Source organism: Spea bombifrons, chromosome 5, assembly GCF_027358695.1.
Source record: "Spea bombifrons isolate aSpeBom1 chromosome 5, aSpeBom1.2.pri, whole genome shotgun sequence".
NCBI classification, from domain to species: Eukaryota; Metazoa; Chordata; class Amphibia; order Anura; family Pelobatidae; genus Spea; species Spea bombifrons.
Window position 1 is genome coordinate 68,508,359 of NC_071091.1, and position 22,876 is coordinate 68,531,234.

At 37.0% G+C, this 22,876-nt stretch overlaps 1 protein-coding gene across 1 annotated transcript in view; it reads left to right on the plus strand.

Annotated features, from left to right (window-relative positions):
• The window catches only part of CDKAL1 (CDK5 regulatory subunit associated protein 1 like 1), a 333,479-nt gene that overhangs the window by 304,311 nt on the left and 6,292 nt on the right, over positions 1 to 22,876 (plus strand). Inside the window, exons 14-15 of the mRNA XM_053467623.1 lie at positions 2,023 to 2,106; positions 3,240 to 3,404. Coding sequence (XP_053323598.1) covers positions 2,023 to 2,106; positions 3,240 to 3,404 — 249 coding nt within the window. The remainder of the gene's footprint in view (positions 1 to 2,022; positions 2,107 to 3,239; positions 3,405 to 22,876) is intronic.

The following is a 22,876-nucleotide window of genomic DNA, read 5'->3' on the forward strand; positions in this document are numbered from 1 at the left end:
GCTTGACTTAATGTGCCATACCAAAAGAGGATTTTTAACAGATACCACTATTCTCATATCTGTTGAAGCTGCATCATTGCTAATCCTGTTATAAATTTGGCATAAAAAGGCAGTTGACCTGCCTTAAAGCAGAAGCTGAACTCTTTGCAGGTGATGTCAGCATTTCAGCTTGCCAGCTTCACTCTGTTATTTAGGCTTCTCCTGCATGCTAGTAGTTCAGTACATGGGATGATATCTCCTAAATTAACTACATATCATTTGGAGGCAAATCTACCTTTATTCCAAGAAGGTATTTGGAATGTATGGCTCCTCTAGAACCTCAAGGCTTAGTAAACCCACACTTCTCTTGCTCTTGTTGCTGTTGAGTAGGATCTCCATCTTGTGATTAGAAGAACATATAGAAGACCTCTTGGTGTATTAATGTGGAAATGGTGCCCAAATATATTTGACTAAACTCTTTAAATTGTTATGAGATGTACCAATGCCAACCAATGCTTTACAAAAGGGTATATTTGATCAGTGGAACTGATACAATTAACTGTTCCTTAGTTCATGGTTAGAATTGCTGGCAGGTGTCTTGAACCCACCAGTGTGTCCTAGACCATGACATTTGAGATTGTTTTTTTACCTGCTCCTCTGGATCTGAGACCATAAGCAATGTGCTGTACATGTAGCGTCTGAACACGTACGAAAGTGCTTAATTAAAGCGTGTCATGCCTTTCACATTCGTAGGAGGGTTATCGCATTTCACATGTGGGCGTTTACGCCAAAACCCAGACTCTTGACTTTAAAATGTAAAGTGACTGTTATAGCCAGGGAACCTGACGTTAATTGTAAACTAGATGGATTTTATAAAAAACATTTACTGAAAGGTTTTTCTGATAGATTAAGTACATGGTATATAATACATATAAATATGTTGAATACATGTTAATCATATGTTAATCATTTTCCAAAGCAATAGAAAATTTAGCGGCAGATAAGAACAGTTTTTCGTGATGTAAAGACCTTAACCATTCCTTTGTCTTCTCTTAAATTCAGGATAGTTTTATGCATATTCCACACATGATTATATTCCCTCACTGTACTAGCTTCTACCACTCTTGGTTGGAGGATGTTTTTTTTTTTTTTTTTGTAACAAAATGTCTCCCTTCCCAACATGACATGAGGTCATGAAGCAAAGTAAAGGGTTCACCCCATGAATCCACTCAACCCTTTTGTTAACCACCTTCTCATACTTAGATGAAGATGCATGGTGCCTTTCCCAGGAACTAACTAATTGGTGTTATTTGTACGTGATCTATGTTCACAATCATGTGTTTTCTGCATCAGGTTTATATATCACGGATGACACTAATTTGTAAAGCACATGGGAATTTAAACAACGTAAGACATACTTGATTGTCACAATAATTAACCTTCAGTATGTGATGGATCCTCATGTCTGTAGCTTGCCGTACCACGATGAGTGACCCTTTACTCCTAGTCATAAAGTCATCATGTAGTATGTCTTATTGGTTCATTCCATGTTCTGACACCTGTTCCACGTTAACAAGAATATGCACCCCAGCAATATGATTACCTACACAACCACATTAAATCCATGTATCGTAGTATCATAGTATCGATGTATACATATGCAGTATACAGTACTGTCCTGCCTCCCTATTTTACTATGACATTGTTTTAGTATCAGGAAGAGTACACAATTAATAAATATACTGGGAGTCCTGAAGAGTTGCTATACTGGATTTATGCCTCATGATCATATATTCTGTGTTATATGAATGTGTCGGGCTACAAGCAATCCCAAGATAATGTTACCTGAGATGCTTCAGGATATGTCGGGAATATCTGCCACATGGTTTAAATGGGTCTTAACGTAATGTATGGATATGCATCCCCTTTTGGAGCTGGGGATTTCTTTCCTTAATAAAATTGTTGCTTGGTGTGTTGTATCTTTGTTTTATATGGATTCTTTTTTATTAGTGATGTTTTACATGTCATGTATTTATTTTCCAGATCGGCCAGAAGCAGCAGGTGTTGGTAACAGAAGAATCCTTTGATTCCCAGTATTTTGTTGCTCACAATCGTTTCTATGAACAGGTAATTACTAACGTAACGAGATTGATTTCTCTTTGTGATATACATATGTATATCGTTTTTTACATTAATGCTTCATGTCAACACTGGCAAAATTACTTTATTTCAATAGTTCCACATTTCTTACCACCTGTGTTTCCAACTAGATCATATCTCACTCGCATGATAATCACGCGCGTAAACAAATTTATAAATCCATTATTTATTACTAAACAAATCAAAATGTAAGAATAAACTGCCGGCTACATTTATACAAACAGTGTTACGGAAATCTCTCATGTGGATCCTACAAACAAATCTAATTTTATACAGTGAATCTTTGCCAGATTTCTGCGGCTGAAAGCTAGCCGATTTCAAAGAAATAAAAGTTGATGTCTGACGCTGGGAATAGGCTATTTGCTACCAAAAAAAAAAAAAGCAAGAGCACTTAGCAATTATGAAGCCCGTTGCTGCTCTACTCAGCCGCTATTGTATCCAGCAGTGTTTTAGTAGTATGACTCGGGAGGCAGGAGTTTCTGAACACAATGCTAAATCTAAACCCTACAGGTGTTTTTTGGTCTAGAAATCTCAAGTATCGAGAATTTTTATCATAATTGTGTGTTCACATCAAGAAGCTTTTATAGTTTAATGGCCAGTATAAGGGACCCAAGTGTCTGTTAGAGTAACAACCCAACACTAGATTCATGTAAAATGCATATCGCATATAAGAAATCTTATTCTCCATCTTCAGTAATGCGCGGATTAGCATGCAGTACAAAGCTCTCTAGTCCATGCAATTTGGGAGACCTTTTTTACCCAGTTATTAGAAAAAAAGTTAGAACTTGAGTTGCTTTTACTGATAGCACTAATACCATTGTTTCCAAGTGTCGCACTTTTTGCGGGAAGATCCTAATTTTCAAACATTGTCCAGCATAGCTGCCCTGCTGTCCCAAGTTTGCTGGCAGTGTGGCTCTTTTTTTGGTAAGGTGGGTGGGATGCAGCACCCCAGGACCACTCGTACCTTCCAAGCCTCTAGCCACACAGGTGTGCCTCTTTTGGACACCTGAATTGTTAGGGAGGTTAGGGTATGCTAATTCATCTGTGACGTTTGATATTGTACCATGTACGTAAAGACTTTTTATGTGGTTGCTTTTTAGGTCCTTGTTCCCAAAGATCCAGAGTTCATGGGGAAAATGGTGGAAGTGCATATTTTTGAAGCAGGCAAGCATTTTATGAAGGGGCAACCAGTATCCGATTCCATAGTCTACACCCCATCCATCAGTGAACCTTTAGCCAAAGGAGAGGTTTCTGGTTTAACAGAGGTGAGGTTCACGTTTGTTTGTTTTTATTTAAAAAAAAAAATGTTTAATTATTTTGCCAGTGTAACCAAAAACATACAGAATGTTGTTTCCTTTTAGATGGCGTTTAATCACTGGGTTCAGAATGGCCTCCTTTCTGTTTAGTGCTTGTGCCATGCTTTATTGCTTTGATATGTTTTGACAAGTTTTACTTTACTTTCAAAGAGAGCAATAATTCATACTTCATACAGACAGCAATGCTTTAGAGGGCTTCATACAGACAGCAATACTTGAGGATGCCAGTAGCTGCAGAGAATGTTTGGGGTTTTTTTTGCCTTTTCCCATGTATAGGCCAAAAATGAGAAAATTTTCTTGTTCTGAACTTTATCACAAAACCACAATACCTATATGAAAATAAATGGTCAAATGGAAAAGTAACCCACACTGGTGGGAAAATGACATGGCAATAATATCCATTTTATTTTAAATATTAATCTTTACAATTACTTATAAGCTTTTTAATGCATAGATCATTTTTTTAGAGACGTGATAGGGTGTGTACAATATGAATCTCTGTTGACCCAAATGAAGTAAATACATTTGCAGGCTCACATCTCCCTTTATTATTTCAACATACCGAGTACTAACCTATTCACTTTCCACATTAAGTTCGTACGTCAGCCAAAATGCTTACTTTGCATGGGGGAGCTGCAGTCCAGAATTTACATTTCTCAGTCATTGACATAAAATGTACAGATACGTTCTGTTCTCGGATACAATATTTTTAATTTTTTTTACATTTCAGAACAAAGTAAATTTGCATGAATTGATGAAATATCCTAAAATACTTTGTGTATTTTTTTAAACCACAAACATGCCTTATCTAGAAATCCTCAAGTTGGCTTTCTGGTCGGCTTGCATGTTTTTGTGTCACTTGGGAGTTGGGATGAATGCTGGTTTACTTTTCATACTGAGAGTGTGAATAGCATTGAGATTTGCTTTGTATTTAAAATTTCCAAAGGTGAGCAGACAGGGCAAGCCTTCAGATGTTTACAGCAGGGCTTATAAATGTGTAAATGAGTTTTTTGCTTACATCCCAGATGCTGTTCTCTGAGCAAGGTCCTAAATCTTGGGATTGTGCTCTATCCATGTCCCTTCTTTTCTCTGTTTTTGAATAAACCCAAGAAAGTAAATACATAATACATTACACAACACAGGATTGACAGTAAGGATGCTCAGTGGTAAACATTCATTATACAAAAAAATGACAACCTTGCAGGCCACGTGATTCTGATTTGTATAAGTCTCAGCTATCAGGTCCAGACGCATACAAAGGGGAAAAAAATAGTTAATAAAGGGGTAATGTGACCATTATTTTATAGGTTGGTAAATATGGCGGTTGTCCAGGTGCTGTCTTATATTTCATTGAGCCTCTGTTGTAAAAGTTGATGAAGTGTGAAATGAAATTGCGTATCGTGTTTCCAAGTATCGGTTTATGTCCTTGCAGCTTAAAAAAATGCAGAGGCTAAAGCTATGTATTTAACATATGGAATTAAAAAATAGCTCAGTCGTGTCATTTCACAATTCAATTTTTTTTCTGCTTTTTATTGTCCATGATAAACAAATGTTAACAATAATAACAGGGGTTGGAGAGGTAGGGGCTAACACTACATTTATTGCTGTAAATGTCATGGCTGCTGTGTTTTTATGGGCTGTGGCAGACAGTAAAAGGAAAGACATCTTTGAGGCTTAAATGCAATAAACATTGTCTAGTAAATCCGTGCTCCGTGGGTATTTTGTGATGCAGAATCTTTACATTGGATGTATAGAAGCTATGGGCTACAGGATGAGGTCAGTGTGAGGACATTTCATGGCTCTGATTCAGTTAAACAGAACCAGGTTTCTTTGGTAATAGTGCAAAGTGATTGAGTGTTGGCTGAAGGATCTAATTGTACCGTTGGATAATACCGTGAAGTTCTGTTGGGGTTAAAGTTGTTATATATGATATTCAAGGACTCCAATAAAGCTTTTAATTCCACTATAAGAATTACTATACTGTTATCTCTCAGGAATTACATCAGTTTACGTTTTTGAATGGGTTCACAGGACGTCATGACATAAAGGTGGGGAAAAGTAAATCTTCTAGTTACGGATGTTGGAATTAAACAGTGTGAAGAACTTGCTCAGCTGGCCAGACCCCAATAACATCGCTGTCCCCAGATACCTGGAGCAGTACTGCGTCCAACTTTTAATGGATGTATTAGCATGTTGAAGCGTGTTGAACAGAATGCAATAGATGGTTTGGGAGTGTCAGCCAGTCTGTACAGAAAGCCTTCAGTCTTTTAATATAACCCTTGGATCGGTGCAAAGCCCAACGGCATGGGAGCCTCAGGTCATTAATCACTGCCAAAGAGAATTAAGAGCATTTCCTAGTGGGGCAATAAAATGGCAAAAGGTTTCCCAAAAAATGTCAGTATGTATTTAACCAGAAAAGAAAGTTTGCTTTTTTTTTTTTGTATATACATTTTCATTCATCGGTCCTCGTAAAGGTTGCTGAAAATATGTGCAGGGTTTTGTCCATTGTGTGCCATTGTGGGGTTTCCAACTGATCCACTGGGGCATAAGGTTATTGTGTTCCATGGTTTTGTGTATTTGCATATGCACAATACACAAAACTGAAATGCATCTTGTCTTGTGGTGGACCATGTGTACGCTAGTGCTTATAGTAACTGGTAGAAAAGCCCTGACAGTTTCTCAGCATCTGTTAAGTACCCCTATCAGCGCAGGTATTCTGGCCCTCGTAAGAAAAGCACAGCTGGCTTTTCAGTTAATACATTTCTGAAAGATATCAAATGCTCCACCTGTCCTCATCTGAGACCGTTCTAAAACCTTGCACTAAAACAACTGTCTGAAGATTGGGGGGGGGGGGATATTTTTCAGCGAAGTCAGAAAGAAGACCGGACTGTAGGAAATTGGATACATAGCATGCATTTGATAATTTAACTTATTTCCTTTTGTTTTTATTTGTAAAGACATTTCAAGCAGTTCTTATAACACAATGTTTATAATTGGATTTCTATTTTCAGTGATAACATCAAAGCCACAATTCCCAACATAATAACCTAATAGTATCAATTCTATCAAAATGCATAATAGTATCAATAGGCAGACTACATGGGCCTGAATGGTTCTTCTGTCAGGTTCTGTTTCTAATTACTTTGATCCATATGTCGCATTTACGTAATCTTTCAGTTTTATTGCTTATCAAACTGGCTTTGCATACTTCTGACTTTGACCATTTTTGTGATAGCTCTGGTTTAATGTACGACACACCACCGCTTTTTTTTGTTATGTGAAACCCTTGCTTTAGTAATATTCAACAGTCTACATTACTAGGTTCTTTAATGCAATTTATAGAAATCACTAGTTAATACTAAAATATTGTTTGGTGTAAACATAGAAATCCAACATTTTTAGCAGAAGCTGGTGGGTGTACAATGTAAAATATTGAATGTTTAAATTTTACAGTCCCACATGAATATACGTGGCTATTTAGTTGGTTTTAGTGAATTTAACATTTACTGAGACAGTGCTTACGTTATTATTCACTTGTTCTTATTACTGTATATCAGCAGGCAGCCAATGAGTAAAAATAGTGCGTCTGTTTTATATCTGCTTACTAAACATTGTTTTGTACTTAGTTTTTCTGTTTATTTAGTATCGTAACATACCGCATGTACTGGTGTATCTAGGAACCCCAGCTAAGTTAATGCCCCCCAGTGAGGCTCGTGACTAATAGTCTGGATATACAGAAAATTAGTGGCGGCTTTTTTGTCTGTGTAATATATGTACTGTTTACTAGTTCCCGTCAGTCTCTTGTAAGTAATAACCGCATTTGTATATAAAGGAATTTCCAATCTCTGGTATGTGAATCATTCGGCATGCACACAGCCTGTAAAGACTAGTATCCCGTAATCCTTTGCAGTAGCCATAGTCTGTCTAGATGACTACATGTCTCACTTGTTAACCTTTTGAAGTCGTACTATGGACCTTCTTACTAATATGCCTACTTTATGACAACTACTGCTGAGTTGGATTTAGTACAAATATTTACACTGCTGTTCATAGTAACACCAATACAAGAATGACTTATTTTTTATTAAATATATATCATTTGTTTGTTGTTTTGTTGTATTATTAAAGAAAAATGTTCTTCTCTAGTTTTGTCTTGGAAGAAGAAAAAATGACTACTTTCAGGATTCTTGTATCAATAGTAATGGTTTGTATTCTCTTGATCTATGCATTTGATTGTGTTTGTACAGTAGCTTTGAATTTTCTGATTTACTCTTTGTACTGTAAATACAGTATAGTATGGGATGTACAGTATAGTCATAGAATGTGCCAGCGTGGAATTTTTATTTGGAAGATCTGATATTTTACATGATACATAGGGGCTAGGTTGGTAACTATGGATTCAATTTCATTTTCCGACACTCATTTATATGCTTTTATTTTTACTTTTGTGATTGTTTTATTTTGTAGTGGTCTTTTCTCTTTTAGTCATTTTGGTTTTGTGTCTACTGAGATCTATAGTTTATTTGTTTCCCCTTTTATGTCCTCCTTTGATCCCCCTGTATTACTCGGAATACACTGTGTAGCCTGGCAAAATAATGATAAAAAAAAGATTGATCACCTGCATAATATGAGTCCTTTTCAAGTGTGTAAAGTGCTAGCCCCTTCAAGACAAAAGGGGTCGACAGAAAATTCTGTTTTATGTGCTATATGAAGTCATCTCAAAAGCTTTGACCCTTAAAATAGCCAGCGCATCGATGTTTTCCTTTGCATGGTGACTTCATTTCCCGAACTATTGAAGTGAAAGGCTTATTAACCTGGGCATACGGTGAATGTAGAAAGCAGCAGCTTTTATTTGTTCTGTACATATGAGCATCTTTTCTTTAATCTCTCTGTCCTATCAAAGTGAAGGAGTATGCCATATAAACATTGCCTTCAAAATTAATTGTACCATGATGAATAATATGTTTTTTATGTATTTTGGCTTTGAAGAATCAGTACCTTTTTTTTTCCCCTCAATAAAAACGTTCAACTTGAATCCCATACCTCCCAACGTTTCAGGTGTCCATAATGGAACCTATTTGTTGGAGTGTGGTAGGTAAGGCATGGCTACAGACAGGCCTGGGGCAACTGAAAGGCTAGTACCCAAAAATCAGGACTGTCCCGCTTACATCATGGTAGTTGGGAGCTCCCATGTGTTCAGTTTTTGTCCCACTTTCCTCTTCTGATGCCCCTTTCTTATAGGAGCTCAGAATGTTTGATTATAAGTATTAATAGAAGTCATAATAGCATGTTACAGTAACAGCCATGTATAAATTAAAGGACCCCCCACATTTAAAGGGACAGTCTGAGTACTTTCATATACATTCTTTCAAAACAAGCAAACATTTTTCAAATAAAGCGCTTACCGGATACAGAATAGGGTTGCTCTGCAGCAGCAGCTGCCCTCATCCTCCAAGGTCTGACTATCCTCGTCACTGATTGGCTGCTATGCAAATAAACGATATTATATATATATATATATATATATATATATATATATATATATATATATATATATTATATGCCAGAGACTTGAGATGGTATCCAGTCCGGTGTGATGCTATCAAAGTGGCGCTAGCACTTGTCTGTAGCTTTTACATGCCTACAACCAAAAATAAATTACGTTAAGCAGCAGACAACATTTTAAAAATGCCATTGTAATAAGAATACGCCATATTCCACACATAACATTTTGTAGTGGTTTTCATTTCATGACCTATCTATATTCTTCCTACTTATTTTCAGCTAAGTTTTGCCTTCCCTAGGAGTCTATTAAAATGCATGGCAATGTGTTGATACATAAGACGCACAAAGGATGGTTTAGAAAGTGTAATTTGTCTACTTTTCTGCATATTCCCTGATATACAGTTTTTTTTTTTGTAAAGAATGCTTTTGTTGTCAAGTTTGCAAACTATTAGTTTCCATGGCACCACAGACCCCTTTATCGAATGTCCTTTCTCAGCACCTGGCTTAGGCCCAAACTTTCCCCAGCCCAATTGTGTCTGCTGAGTGACCCGAAAGACAGATGTGTGGAGCCGCCATGCGGAGGAATGGACAATCCCTTATGTAATTCTGAACCTTTTTTTGGTCTGGCTAGAAATTTGTGTTTTACATTTTTGAAATCTGATTCACAGACACAAGGTCTGCTGGAAGACTTTTATTTGAAATCCTTGCTTTTTTTGACCTTCCATATGATTGACTGCCCTGTGACGCTTCTATCTTCATACTTGTAGGATCAGCAAATTAGAAAAATCCTCACTTAATTTAATTACCTTGTCTATTTCTATCTGACATACTTTATGGGTTATGATCAGAACGCATCTGTAATGCCTTCGGGGTGCCAGGATATTGTAAAGCTGTGGCAGACAGAGACCTCTCCAGCTCCGAAGCAGTTAATCAGCCCCAGTACAAAGCGCTGAGGGATGCATTTTACACGCCCTTTGATGGTAACTAACAGAAGTACATAATAAAATGGGATTAGTCCGATCTGATTGTTGGATAATTAGTTTTGTTTTAACTGCATTGCTAATTTCCCAATGACTTTTCTATCCTAATTATTTCATATAGAATCTTAATCTCCAGAGCCCAAAGGGCTTTTAACAGTGTCAGTGACATTTTCTAAGGGGAATTTATATTGTATTTGCCTTTTTATCCTCTCCCGCACTGATCGTTGCTCATTTTTATTATTTTAGCCCAGAATATTACAAGTTCCTTATCACATCAGTGGTTATAGAGATTGCAGTTAATGGTCCGCTGTTACTTTGCATGCGCTCATTTTTCATTACTCGCTCCCTTTTCATTTTTTTTCCTGTTTTTTGAGTACAACGATAGAGTTGTACTGTTTGCTGTAGCACGAGAGAGAACTTACAATATGCCTGAGGAAGAGACTTAGATAGTCTTGAAAGCATGCAATCTATTATACTTCAATTAGCCCAAAACGGTATCATCTTTACCAAATTTGAGTATGCACAGTAGTTCTGGCTGCAAATTATACCAGGGGTTTACATCAGTATCCAAATACAGGTACATCTTAACTATGGAAATGTCCACACCGTTTTGGTTTATGTGTGGATTCTTTAAAAATGTAATATATGGAAACTGTTCAAAGGGTTCTATTCACTAAAGGGAGGGCTTGCTGGAGAGATATGGTTTTCAACTCATTATGAATAGCCAACACTGGCAAGTTTCTCCAGCATGAAGGGCTGAGCTGTCGCTGTATAATTCAGAGGGTGAAAACACTGAATAAACACCACATGTTTAACTAGATATCTTACCAGCCAAGCTCTGTCTACAGAAGAAGCTTATTGGGAGATAAGTAGCTGAAACACAACTCTCCTGCCAACTCTCACTTTAGTCAATAGACCCCAAATAACCATTTTTGAAAAAGAAGGCACACCTGGTAACAACATCCATCAGACTTTGAAAATGAAGCCTTTTGAAGAAAAAAAAATTTATAAGGGGGATATAAAGCCCGGATAATTCTTTTGGTGTGTCTTTATTCAATGACAAGCTTTATATATTAGAACATATGTTGCACGCATCTTTCTGTGCACAGTTTTGTGTCATACATAAATATACAAACCTTCCAGAACATCAAGGGAGGAGTGGTGGTTACAAAGTGGGGCAACTAGGTACAGGTGAGTACTTTGCTTTGTTCAGTGTTCTCCCCTTCAGATGATTACAAACGTGTTAAATATTTATACTACAAATTGTGTTTTAGAAGCAAGCAGGTCTTCAGACCTCTTCCAAGAGCAGTTGACTCTTTACAACCACTCACATTAATGACCTCTAACCCAGTGTTACTGATTCATGGATCAGTATTTTAACAAAAAAGTTACACTGAAAATGCGAGCGTTTGCGACTATTCGTTTTATTTTTCTTGTTTGCTTTTCTCATACGTTTTTTTCTTTTCTTTTGTGTGTTGGGTGGTAACGAGTTGTGTGTAGTCCCTTTTTCTTATTAAGTGGTAAGGGAGTAGCAAGATCTTTTAATTATAGTATTCTCTTTTCCTGGAAACATTGTAAGAAAACTGTAGCCAACCTTATCCAGTAGTTCAGGCAAAATTGAAATCATGTCCTTGAAGTATTCTGTGCACTAGTTTTTAGCACAGCTAGCTTCTCGGAACTCCCTCCTCCTACTGATCTCTTTTTAGTGTGTCAATATATGATGTGAGACGGTTTGCATTAAGATATTATTTCGCATTGTCAGATTCAAAAGGCCAAAAAAACACAACATGATTTTAGGAAGATGTATGTTACACATTTAAAACTATTTAAAGTAAAATTACAGCATTTGATTAGTAATTAATCATTAAATGGGTGAAAAACTAAACTCATGGATTGTGGTGCAGCTAAATTAAGGAGATATCTGCTAAAGATGGAATATCTATTTGGAATCTTTTAAGAATGGAAATAACCAATAATTTAAGTTCCATGGGTGGTAGGTTAAAACACATTGTTGAAAATACCTTAAAATAGGTAGTTTTTGGGGTTTTATTTTTTTGGAATAAAATACTATGGTGGGTAAAACTGAAATTACAGATGTCATATTTTACACTGATTTGGGTCCTGCAGATTAAAACCTTGCAGTGGTAGATTTGAAAATATATCTTTTGCAGATGAGTGAAAAATGTGTTCTTCTGATGTGAGTGAAATCAAAATGAAAGTTATCTGAAAAGGGCTATTTCTGCAGAAGCCGATTTCACTTTCCTTTTTTTTTTTTTTTCTGGGAATTTTCATTCTTTACCCAATATAGGAGGCTGGATCCATGATCTGAACCTGAAATTCAGCATGTAGCCTTGATGACCTTGATTTCTGATTTATATATCACTAATCCAACTTCCCAACTATTTTCAGTGTTTGTGGATTAACTGTCAAACACCCCCCACCCAAAAAAATAAATCTAGCCCAAATAGGAAACCTGAAACTGCTGCTCCAGATGTCTCAGTGAAGATAAAGAAGAGGGGATATGGTCTGCTTGAATTAATTAGTGCTTGTCCTAAAATAGTGGCTGAATGAACACGGTGTGAATCCAAGCAGGCATTTCTGTGACTAATCCCTTACCTTATTCTTTTTTGTAATGTAGTTTTTCACAGAAAACACCCACACTCACAACTGCGTTTCAGCTACTAGTAGAAGGAAGGAACAGCCTAGTCCATACATTGTAAGCTGGTTTGAGCAGTGCCCCCCCCCCACCTGGTGTTTCTGTAAGTCAAATAATGTTATATACTACTTATGTCCTGTCTACCCATTGTACAGCACTATGGAATATGATGGCACTATATAAAACAATAAATAATAATAATAATACATTTATTAAGATAAATGTCCATCAGCTGTGAGGAGCCCCTCACTCGCTGCTGCTGCCATCACTGACATAATCGTCGGGTTCTGAGCTCAGGCTCGTGTCGAGGACGGTGTCGCTGCAGAACGCCTCAAACTTGTTGGTGTTGGGAGCTCTGCCGATAAAGTCGCAGATGCTGCTACTCGCAGAAGGCTTCCTCATTCACATCTGAATCCTCCGCACCCCACCAGTTGCAGCGAAAGCATCGCCTGAAAAATCCCATAAAAGAAGAACTCTGCAGGAAAAAAAGACACAAAAAAATCAGCATTTCTTATCGATAATCTAACCCGGCTTCACAGCGGGAATTTTTGGTAAAGTATAAGATTTTAGCCTAATAACTGCTCTATTAAAATAGTTTTGTATCTTTATCTCTACAACACAACATATTGACTTTTTGTGATAATAAAACCTTGAATCTCTATATAATATGCTCTAATCATTTAGGCTGAAAAGGTAATAATAATATGAACTTACAGCTTCCATATTTATTGTAGCCGAATACTCAGAACAACACAGAATAATATCAATTGTCTCTCAGTAAAGCCTTGTGTGGAGATCAGGAACGATCAAAACACAGGTGAGTGACATCAGCCAAGATCACAGAATGTATTGCGCTGCGCAGCCGATGACATCACAGTGGCCAGAGAACAGTCACCTGTGTTCCACCTTGGTAACATGGGCATGACCTTATGTGGGCATGGGAGTGGCTCTGCCTTGTGGCTGTTATGGGCGGAGTCTGCAGTGGATTGATTTTGTATAATTATATTCTAATAGAAATCCCATCTTTAAATTCTCCAGAGATAAACAAAGACCGTATTGTTACGCTTTGCTCCCTAATTATAAGATTTTACTATTCACATGACGTAAAGTCATGACACGGAGGCGAGTATTATGCTATGCTCTTCCTTTATTCCCCCTCAGCAGCAAATCGTTATGGAACAAATAAACAACTAACAAAATAACAACAACCAATAATTTAATGTTTGGACCCCAATGCATTTTGCTGCATGCAAACGGATCTACCCGTTCTTTATTGAAGTTAGAAATTTAGACTGCCGGAAGTAGGAAGTGGTTGTGTGCACACTTCCAGGGTTGGAGTGGACCTTTAAGTTACATGTGTAAGTGAGGCACTTAACAGCTTCAGTTATTTAATGGCGAATTGTGAATAAACTTTGTACCTGGAGCTTTGCCATATTTCTTTGTCCCTTTAGCCTTAGGTCCAGTAGCACCTTCGGACAACTGGCCACGCAAGTGTTATTTTTGTACTTTCTAACATAATTGATTGTGTTATTGTATAGGGATTATTTACTTTTATGTGTGGCTCCTCATATTGAATGGTCTGATTTTATGTATAGAAGTGTGTCAGGCATTATTTATAACAGCTAGACCCCGGACTGGCCATCTGGCACATTGGACAAATGTCACGTGAGCATAAAACCATAATGTAATGTTCCAGGGCCGCCTCATGTCAGTCTGGTATTGATACCAGTTCATGGAATGGTTGAATTTCACAATTGTAGGTAGGGCAATCACCAAATTTAAATTATATTTTTCACCAACTTATCCTACAGTGCTGTACCAAATAGAAAAAAAGAATCTCATATGCCATGTGTTCAGTGGTAGATTTATAGTTATTGAAATTGATCACACATTTATACATTCTGTATGCTGGAACTTATAGAGGTTCCGATTAATTTAAAATAGAGCATATTTATAGAAAATCAGTGCTAGGGTCTGCGGTACATCCGTCATTCCTGCAAGAGGTAGAAAGTAAAGAATTGGCCCTACTGCATACTAGAAGTGGGTTAATTGAGGCAACTTAGGCAGCAATGGGCAGTAGTCCATACTGTTGATGTAAATACCTTGGAACTTCCCAATGAAGACTACCTAAAGCTGCCCCTGTCTTCTGGAGATATGACTTAATGAGGGAATGGGACAGGGCAAGATAGGATGCCTGGAGTAGGGGAAAGTGGGTACAGCCAAACACCTCTCCCCTATCCTGAGAAAGAGGAAGGTGTCCTGGGGACTATAGGAAGCAGTAGTTCACCCAGAGACTCTAGTTAACCTTAGAGAGTTCCCAGGGTATGGTGATGATGCAGATATTACAGTACTGTAAGATTTGAATGATACATGCTGTGAAAAGCTAAGAAGCCCATAAATAGAGACTTAAAAGGCGTGGATTATTTCATTAGTTTCTAACTACGGATCACATTCCTTAAGAAGAACAAGGACATCTGTGGCCTCAAAATGTTCAGGTAGTGTCTTAAAGGTGATTTGCCTAATCATTTTTGATCCAAGATTTGGCATTAAGCCTTAACGTATAACATGGGAGTGGTAGTTAAGTTTCCTCAGGTGGCCTCTTTTTCTGGGTGTTGTCCCATGATCACTAATTATTTGCATAAGCAAAATCCATTTCCTCATTTTATTGACTTTTCTGTCATAAAAGTGTACGCTTAAGTAATAAGAGTAGTTTGAATAAAGGCCAAATACCAGATTATAGCAAATCTTTCTCTGTTTTGTGCCAAAATCTGATTTTGAAATCATTTTGGAATATATGAGCTGTAAAACTCATGAATACACCACTTATGGAGATATAATGTGGAACTTTATTTTAGGAAAATACTAGATGGATTTTTGATTAAAAAAATATATATATTTATATGGGTACATTTTTTGTATTTTAAAATGTTCATCAAGAGATTATTCAGACCATCTATTTACTAATAACACTTCCTTTTCAACTGGTCCCATGGAATTAGGGATATCTTGAATAAACTGAACTCGGTGGATGTTGGTTTTTGTTTCAAACTGCAAATGTAGCTGAACTGAAAATTGTCAAAAATCTGCATTATGGGATTAAAGACAGATTTGGTGTTTCTTTTTTGCCACATATTGTAATTTAGAGGATTTAAAAAAAAATTGCTTTTGTTAAATGCAGATTATTTTTATATTGTGTGTGTGGGTGCACTTTTAAAACATTTTCACAACAAGTTTCATGCTAAACTCGACCAAGTATCCTTTTGAAAGAAGGGAGGCCCCCTTTGAGACCCAGATCCATCTGTTCTCCCCAATTTCCTGAGAAACTCCACCTTTCTCAAAAATTGCTCAAAAGAAACCACATGAATGCTTTGGAGAGTGGCCTAGTCAAAGTCCTGACTAAAATCAGAATGTGATGCTGTGACATTAAAAAAATCAGTTTGTGGTCGAAATCCCTCCTATGTGGCTGGATTAAGACAATGTTGTTGAAGAGTGGGAAGAAATTCTTCCTCAGTGAGCTACCACAAGTGTGAAAAATTAAGTGATCATCTAAAAGCTGCAGTTTGTTTACTCGCTTTGTCTTATTAAAATTAGTTGGACCAATTTGATCACTGAAATGTGACAAATCCTTTTTCACAACACTGTACCTTTCTTGGTTCCATATGTACCTCTTAATAGGTTACACAGTCAGATAGCTCTCAGTAAAGCACCATCCTCAAGCCATGCCTCTATCAACACTTCCTAAAACAAATGTATCTCTTTGTCCATTAAACGTGTAGGGAGGTCTGAGGGACATGTCATATAAATTATGCTGTTTTAGAGTCTGAATCAGTACAACCTATAGATTAGGCTCTGTGGATTTATATCTTAAAGAGTAGCTCTTCCTTCTGTGCTGAATTTAACCCCTTTTATAACTAAACATAGAATTAGAAACCACATTTTCAACACTTTTTTCCAGAAATAATAATTTTATTAAATTGTAGTCACAATTTAAAAGCATACACCATGATATCCAAATTGTCCAGAAATATGCATGTGTGTGGGTACTAAACCTTAGGTAAACTAACTTCCTCTGGCCTGTAATGTCATCCATCCAGCGTTGCCTTTTTTTATTGAATAGTCCTGGTTTTTGGTCTTGTTATTCTGGGTATCTGTCCCACTATCCTGCTTTAAGGGTCAGCAGGGATCATGGGCCAGTTGGGGGTATCCTTTGATCCCGCAACCAGCCCAAGGAGCTGTTGTTGCTCCTATGTGACCATCTCACAACACTCTGAAGCAAAGCTGGCACTTTAAGGTGGCATTTCTGGCTAGGTGGGCAGGAGAGCACATTCTGGCCTTGTCCTTTTTCAGCACTCTCCTCGCCTGCTTGTCAGACTGCTCAACACTGGTGACACGATCTGATATGTTGCAAGGTATATTTTAGATGCTGACTGTATGTAGCACCATTTTACTGACATGGTGAATATTGACTGGTCGGTAACATTCCACTTATACAGTGATGTGTCCTGATTTGGCACTTTCCTATAAATACAGCAGTGATTGTATTCTTCAATTGTTGTTCTTGCATCTTTTGGGTTAATTTTCTAGCAGGCCTGAAAAGACATTTTAAATGCATTTATAAATTCTAGGAAGGGTTTTTGGACAACAGTTATGGGGGGTCAAAATCTTTAACAAGCACAGATTACTCTCTTGTACTGTAGCATGCGACCTCTCTGGCATTTAATATCTCACTAAATTTCACCCTCAAATTAGCTGCTGTGAAACCTGGCTGACTGTGAAATGAAAAAAAGGAGAGTTGGGTTTCAAGACGCCCACTCAAACACTTAGAAGTCTGGTGAATGTGACTGCAAGAGACTTCCCAAAATGCCTTGAGGGATGGAAAAAGAAGGGAGCCGTAACAATAAGAGGAGATAACCTCCTTAGTTGCCCTGTGCACTTAAAAAGTCTTTTAGAGTTATTAACTATTTGGTATCATGCACACTTGGAATGGATACCCATTAGAATCAGCTATGCATGAAACTTCCCATGAAGACTTTCTTTGTAGTTGGTATGCATATAGGCACAAGGTTGATGCCTGAGAAACATTAGATGCACTTTGTTATAGCTAACAAGATGCTTGTTGGTTGCGATCAGCTAGACACCCAGGTCAGATAAGAGGTTAGACCTATGGCGGTAACCCCAGAAAGCCAATAACTAGAACCATTTGCTATTTTTTTTTATTATTGTTGTTTTTATCTTTAAAAGAATATTTGTGATGAAAGAAATTCTTCCAGAATCCACTGTGGCACAAATGTTACTTTGCCTGGTAAAATGCAGTATATCCACCACCACCAGAACTAAATAGACAGACTAACACTCACTCACTAACACTGACAATCAGATATGTTCATTTGGAAGCTTTTAGTCAGTCTAAAAGTAGCCGTCTTAAGTATATTTGCTTGTGAATAGTTTGTTCTTTTAAAAAGCAGTAAACAAAACCCTGACCCTTTTTGTAACAGGTAAACAATTAGGTAAGCACTGAAATATGTTGAGAATGGCTATTTTCCAATAACATGTTTACATTATCATAAAAAAAAATCTAATATGAAATATAAGCGGTATTGAAAAGCTTTTTTTAACCTTTCAAACATTACATTGGTAGTTGTTTATGTCCATTATGTGCCAGACTGCACAGGATGGAGTGTCAGATATACAATTTGTGTTATAATAAAGGTAGCAGAGCAAGTAAATCACTTGGTTGTATTAGAATAATAATTGTAGAATAATAAAGCACTCATGTTGCCATAGTACAAAGTTACTGAGTGAATATCTGCACTTGTTCAACTTTTGTGTTGGCTCGTTGTTTCATCCTTCTTGTCACCATATCTACAGAATATGGGTAAACAAAATTAAAACAGTATGCAGGAAGAACAGTGTTTCTCAGGCCAATAGGTAATGCTCCAACTACAACTCCCATGATGGTCCTATGGCAATTAGTTGACTGCACATCATAAGATCTGCAGTTCTGCCACATTTGACATACCCGTTGTAGGTAGAGTCACAATTCACTGACCAACTTAAAGTTGACCCAGGTTCTTATATCATGGGGAGCATACTGCAGCTATGCTGCAAGAAAACATATCAGAGGTTAACGTTTTGCAGCTTATTACCAGTTCAGAGAACAACGTGGTTGAGCAGATATTGCTACAACCGAATCTATGTTCTATGTTGTGGCATGGGCTGACTTTTCAGTTCCTTGTATTTTAGTTTAAATATTGATCATTAAACATTGGTTGGAAATTTCCTCCTAAGTATATACTTTCAAATAACTTAAACATATTTTTTGACCCAAATTAGACATAACTTTTTTTTTTAATAAAAGCATCACTACTTCTACTACCTGTCAAATCTTATGGGGCATTCTGATGCTACTTCAAGAAAAGCTTGGCTAGCGCTCCCTCCACTGAATGATGTGTAATGCAAGGCCAGCCCAGCCCTTTATGTTGCCTCTTAATAACATATTAAAGTGAGAGGGTTAAAACCACAACTCTCTTGCAAACTCTCCTGACAACTCTCCTTTTAGTGAATAAACCCCTGTGTGTTTTATAGATTTTTTTTTTGTTCCTTTTACACATAATCTGTGAGGTGACCTTATAAAGCTATTGCGCCGTCGTAATTCTGCTATCGATTATCAATGAAAGTGAAAGAGAGCAAATCTTTGTTGTCATCACTGCTAATGTTTTTACAGCTTCCCTGTCGTTCCTGAGTCGTGGTAGTATTTTATCTCCATGTTTTTTGTGTACACAGCACATCATTTTGGTTGTCTGCTAGTCAAGAATATTGGGTAGAAAAGTAACTTCTTAAAGATTTTAAACTAATTGAGGCAAAGTCTGAGTATTATTTTTGAAAACTTACATTTTCAGAGTGGTGATTGCTCTTGTTGTATACTGGGAAAAAAATCTCACAAAGGTCAGCAATGAATGTTCCACCAGCAAAATGGTAGGCTTCTGTCTTCTAACTACAAGGAAGAACCCCTAGAAATATATAACCATTGCAATGCTAGGAAATAAATCTTATTGATGGCGAAAAACCTTCAATGCGTTTTTCACCTTTTTTTCTTTCAGAATAAACAGCAGCAAAGGGCCTATTTGAAAACAGGAACAAACTAATCAATAATAATAATAAACCGGCCTCATGTTTCTATGTCATAATTATACATTTAAGAATTTTTTTTTTCTTTGTTAAGTTTAGAATTGTACACAGCCTTCACTTGTGGTCAGGTGTAAAAATAACACATTTTTGTTTATTCAAGTACTTAAAATGACAGTTTCACCAAAATTTTTTTTTTATAAATTTTAAAGTACTATAATATGTACTATATATATATATAATATATAGATATATATATATATGGAATATATATATATGGACAGTTGGTAGCTTGGACTGTAGATAAGTCCAGGACAGTTTGCAGCTATAATTTAGCACCTGGTAAACTCAAGCTACCACGTAAATGGGTGAAAGTTTGTTTAAACCTTCAGAGTAAGAAAATTACGGATCTACTAAGGCTTATTTGCTTAATATGTCAATGTGAACTATTATGGGTACAGAACAAATGTTATATTTTTTGAAATTCCAGTATAATTGGTCAATGCTGTGATGGGTGCATTGTGTGTCTCCTGGCAAATTTCCTGTAAATATTTCCTGTTCTGGAGAGGTTTGCCATTTACAAGGATTCATTGACAGTAGTAATTTTGTGTTTAAATTGTTGTGATAGTGTGACTGATAGCACATGAAGTACTACAGACACTTGACATGTGAGTAACCATGACCTTCTGCTTCTACCAAAGTCAAAGTCAGAACCTCTGTATAGCTTCATTGGTAGCTTAGGCTGGTAAGTGTGTTAGCTCTCCTGTTGTCATGGATATTTCTTTTTCAAGTCAGAGGTTCCTTAGTCAGCTCTTATATCAGTCACCTGATGGATGGAACTTCTTCTTTAACAAAAGGTCTTACTCTATAAAGTGTTTCTATGAAACTGATAGGTGTTCAGTGTAGTAAAAGGTCATCTAAACCACTCATCTAAAAGCTCCTTTTGTCAATGAAAGGAGCATGAAAACATATTGATATATCTATAGGTTGCATTCATACAGTGGCAACAGCTCTTAAGTTGTATATAATGTGTTTAACTAGTGAAGCTAGTATCTTCTAGTAAAAAAAAAAAAAAAAAAAAGAACAAATTAGTACCCAATTAACTGACCTATGGTGCACCCTGGACATTAATTAGGGGTGCATAATGTTCTGTTCTGTTACATATATTCTTTGTTAATGGCATATACTATGTATGTCTATTGACACTTTTTGCCCCCTGTGTACTGCTGCACTATTTTGCACAAGGGTTTACCCTTTCTATATGGGCTGTTTTTTATTAATGGAAAGGCATTTCATCATAGAATGTGTGATCCTCCTCCAGCACCCCCCCCCCCCACCATCCAGTTAAGTTAAAGTGAAGAGGCTGGTTAAAACTAAACAACTAGTGTGTACAGCCCATGCCTGATAAATACAAGAAAAGTTTTTGTGCACTTTCCATTATAGAGGCTTTAGAGGTCAAGCAGTTTTTGTCCTGGCTACAGGGCAGTGTGCAGAAGACCTTGCAAGATGCATGGGACTCCCAGAATTCCATCAAGGATCATGGAAGATTTCTTCTGAGTTCGGGAGAGGAGAGTTATATTTTACTGGCTTAGATGGAATCATCTACTCAGTATCCTATGTTCCACCTTAGGAACCAAAAGGATTTTCCAGTCCCAGAGTGTTTAAAGAACTTATGAGTAAGAAATGGAAACCCCATTTGTTTAGAAAAATTCCCACACTTGAAAGAAAGGTTGACATAGCTATTGCCCGACTAGGTAAGCATACTACGATACCTGTAGAAGATCCCTCTAGCTTTAAAGATCCTATGGATAACAAGGAACCATACATTATTTTGATGTAAGGATAAGGTTGTTATGCTCACTGTAAACTTTTTCAGGCACATAATTTACTAATATCAATCAAGAGTTTATCATTTTGGCCCAAACCAGCCAATGACAAAGGACACTGTGGACGTGAAAGATGTCCACAGACCTTCAGGAAACCAGAGCACCTCTATCACATCAATTATCTGGGTGCAAACAAGGGTGAAACAAAAGCATCCAAACGTACTGACCTCAGCAGACATATTTTGTTTGCAGTATCCTGCAAGCAACTCTCTTGGCTACCCAACCCACGGATGACTTGCTACATCCCTAGAGCTGGCTGCTGCATGTGAAACCAGGGAAAAGAGATTTCTTAACAAAAATATATTTTTTGTTAGTCTAAGCTGTTTATTTCCCTCCCTATTATTACATCTACCCCTTTGTGTAGATATTGTTAAGGCACAAGGTATGAGGGGGATTGCTTATTTATAGGTCCGGGAGAAGGTGTGTTTTGGTCTGGCACCTGTCCTATAAAAGGCTACAGGACTAGACCCCATGTTTGGCTGCCGCATGGACTGAGGAAAAAAGAATTACTGGAAGAAATGTAGTTTTGCCACAAAGAAATACAATCCACACCTTATACAAGTTTTTTTTATAGTATTACAATCTCTTGTGTTTACATTTTTTCATAGTAATTGCAACATAAGTTTACAGCTCCTCACATCATGGCACCCAGCCTTGTACTAACTTTTGTCTTTGTGTCTTCTTGTAAAATCTGATCCTGCAGTACTAGTCATGTAAGCTGACGAACAGCCCCATTTTATTGCTTATGGGATTAAAAGATAATAAAGTTGACTTATTAAAAAAAATCAAAGTTCAGCTACAGACAGATCATTTTGCTCTGTAGGCATCTGTTATTATTTAAAAGTGATTATGGCGCATTGTTCTCATAATGAGGTCTTTGCTTGACAAAGAAAATCATCCACCCATTTTTATTTTCCGCCTCAACCAATTTGTTGTATTATACGAATAATGAGATCTTTTGTACTCGGGTCCCTCCCGTTTCACTTTCTCCTATACAATCTTGAAATATTCAGTTGCATTGATGAGGCCATTTTACATGACATTTTTGTAGAAAAAAAAACATATCTATCATCTAATGTGCATAGGCAAATATTTGTATTAGCGTTTATAGTTAAAAATGTTTAATGATAAGTATGCCCTTGAGCAGCTGAAGAAATGTACACTGTACGATATGTTCTGGGTCCATTAAAAAAAGAGCAAAATTTATAGTACACTGAAAGAGTATTATGAAAATTTTGTTGACTTGCGATCTTGCGGAGAAAAATAGCA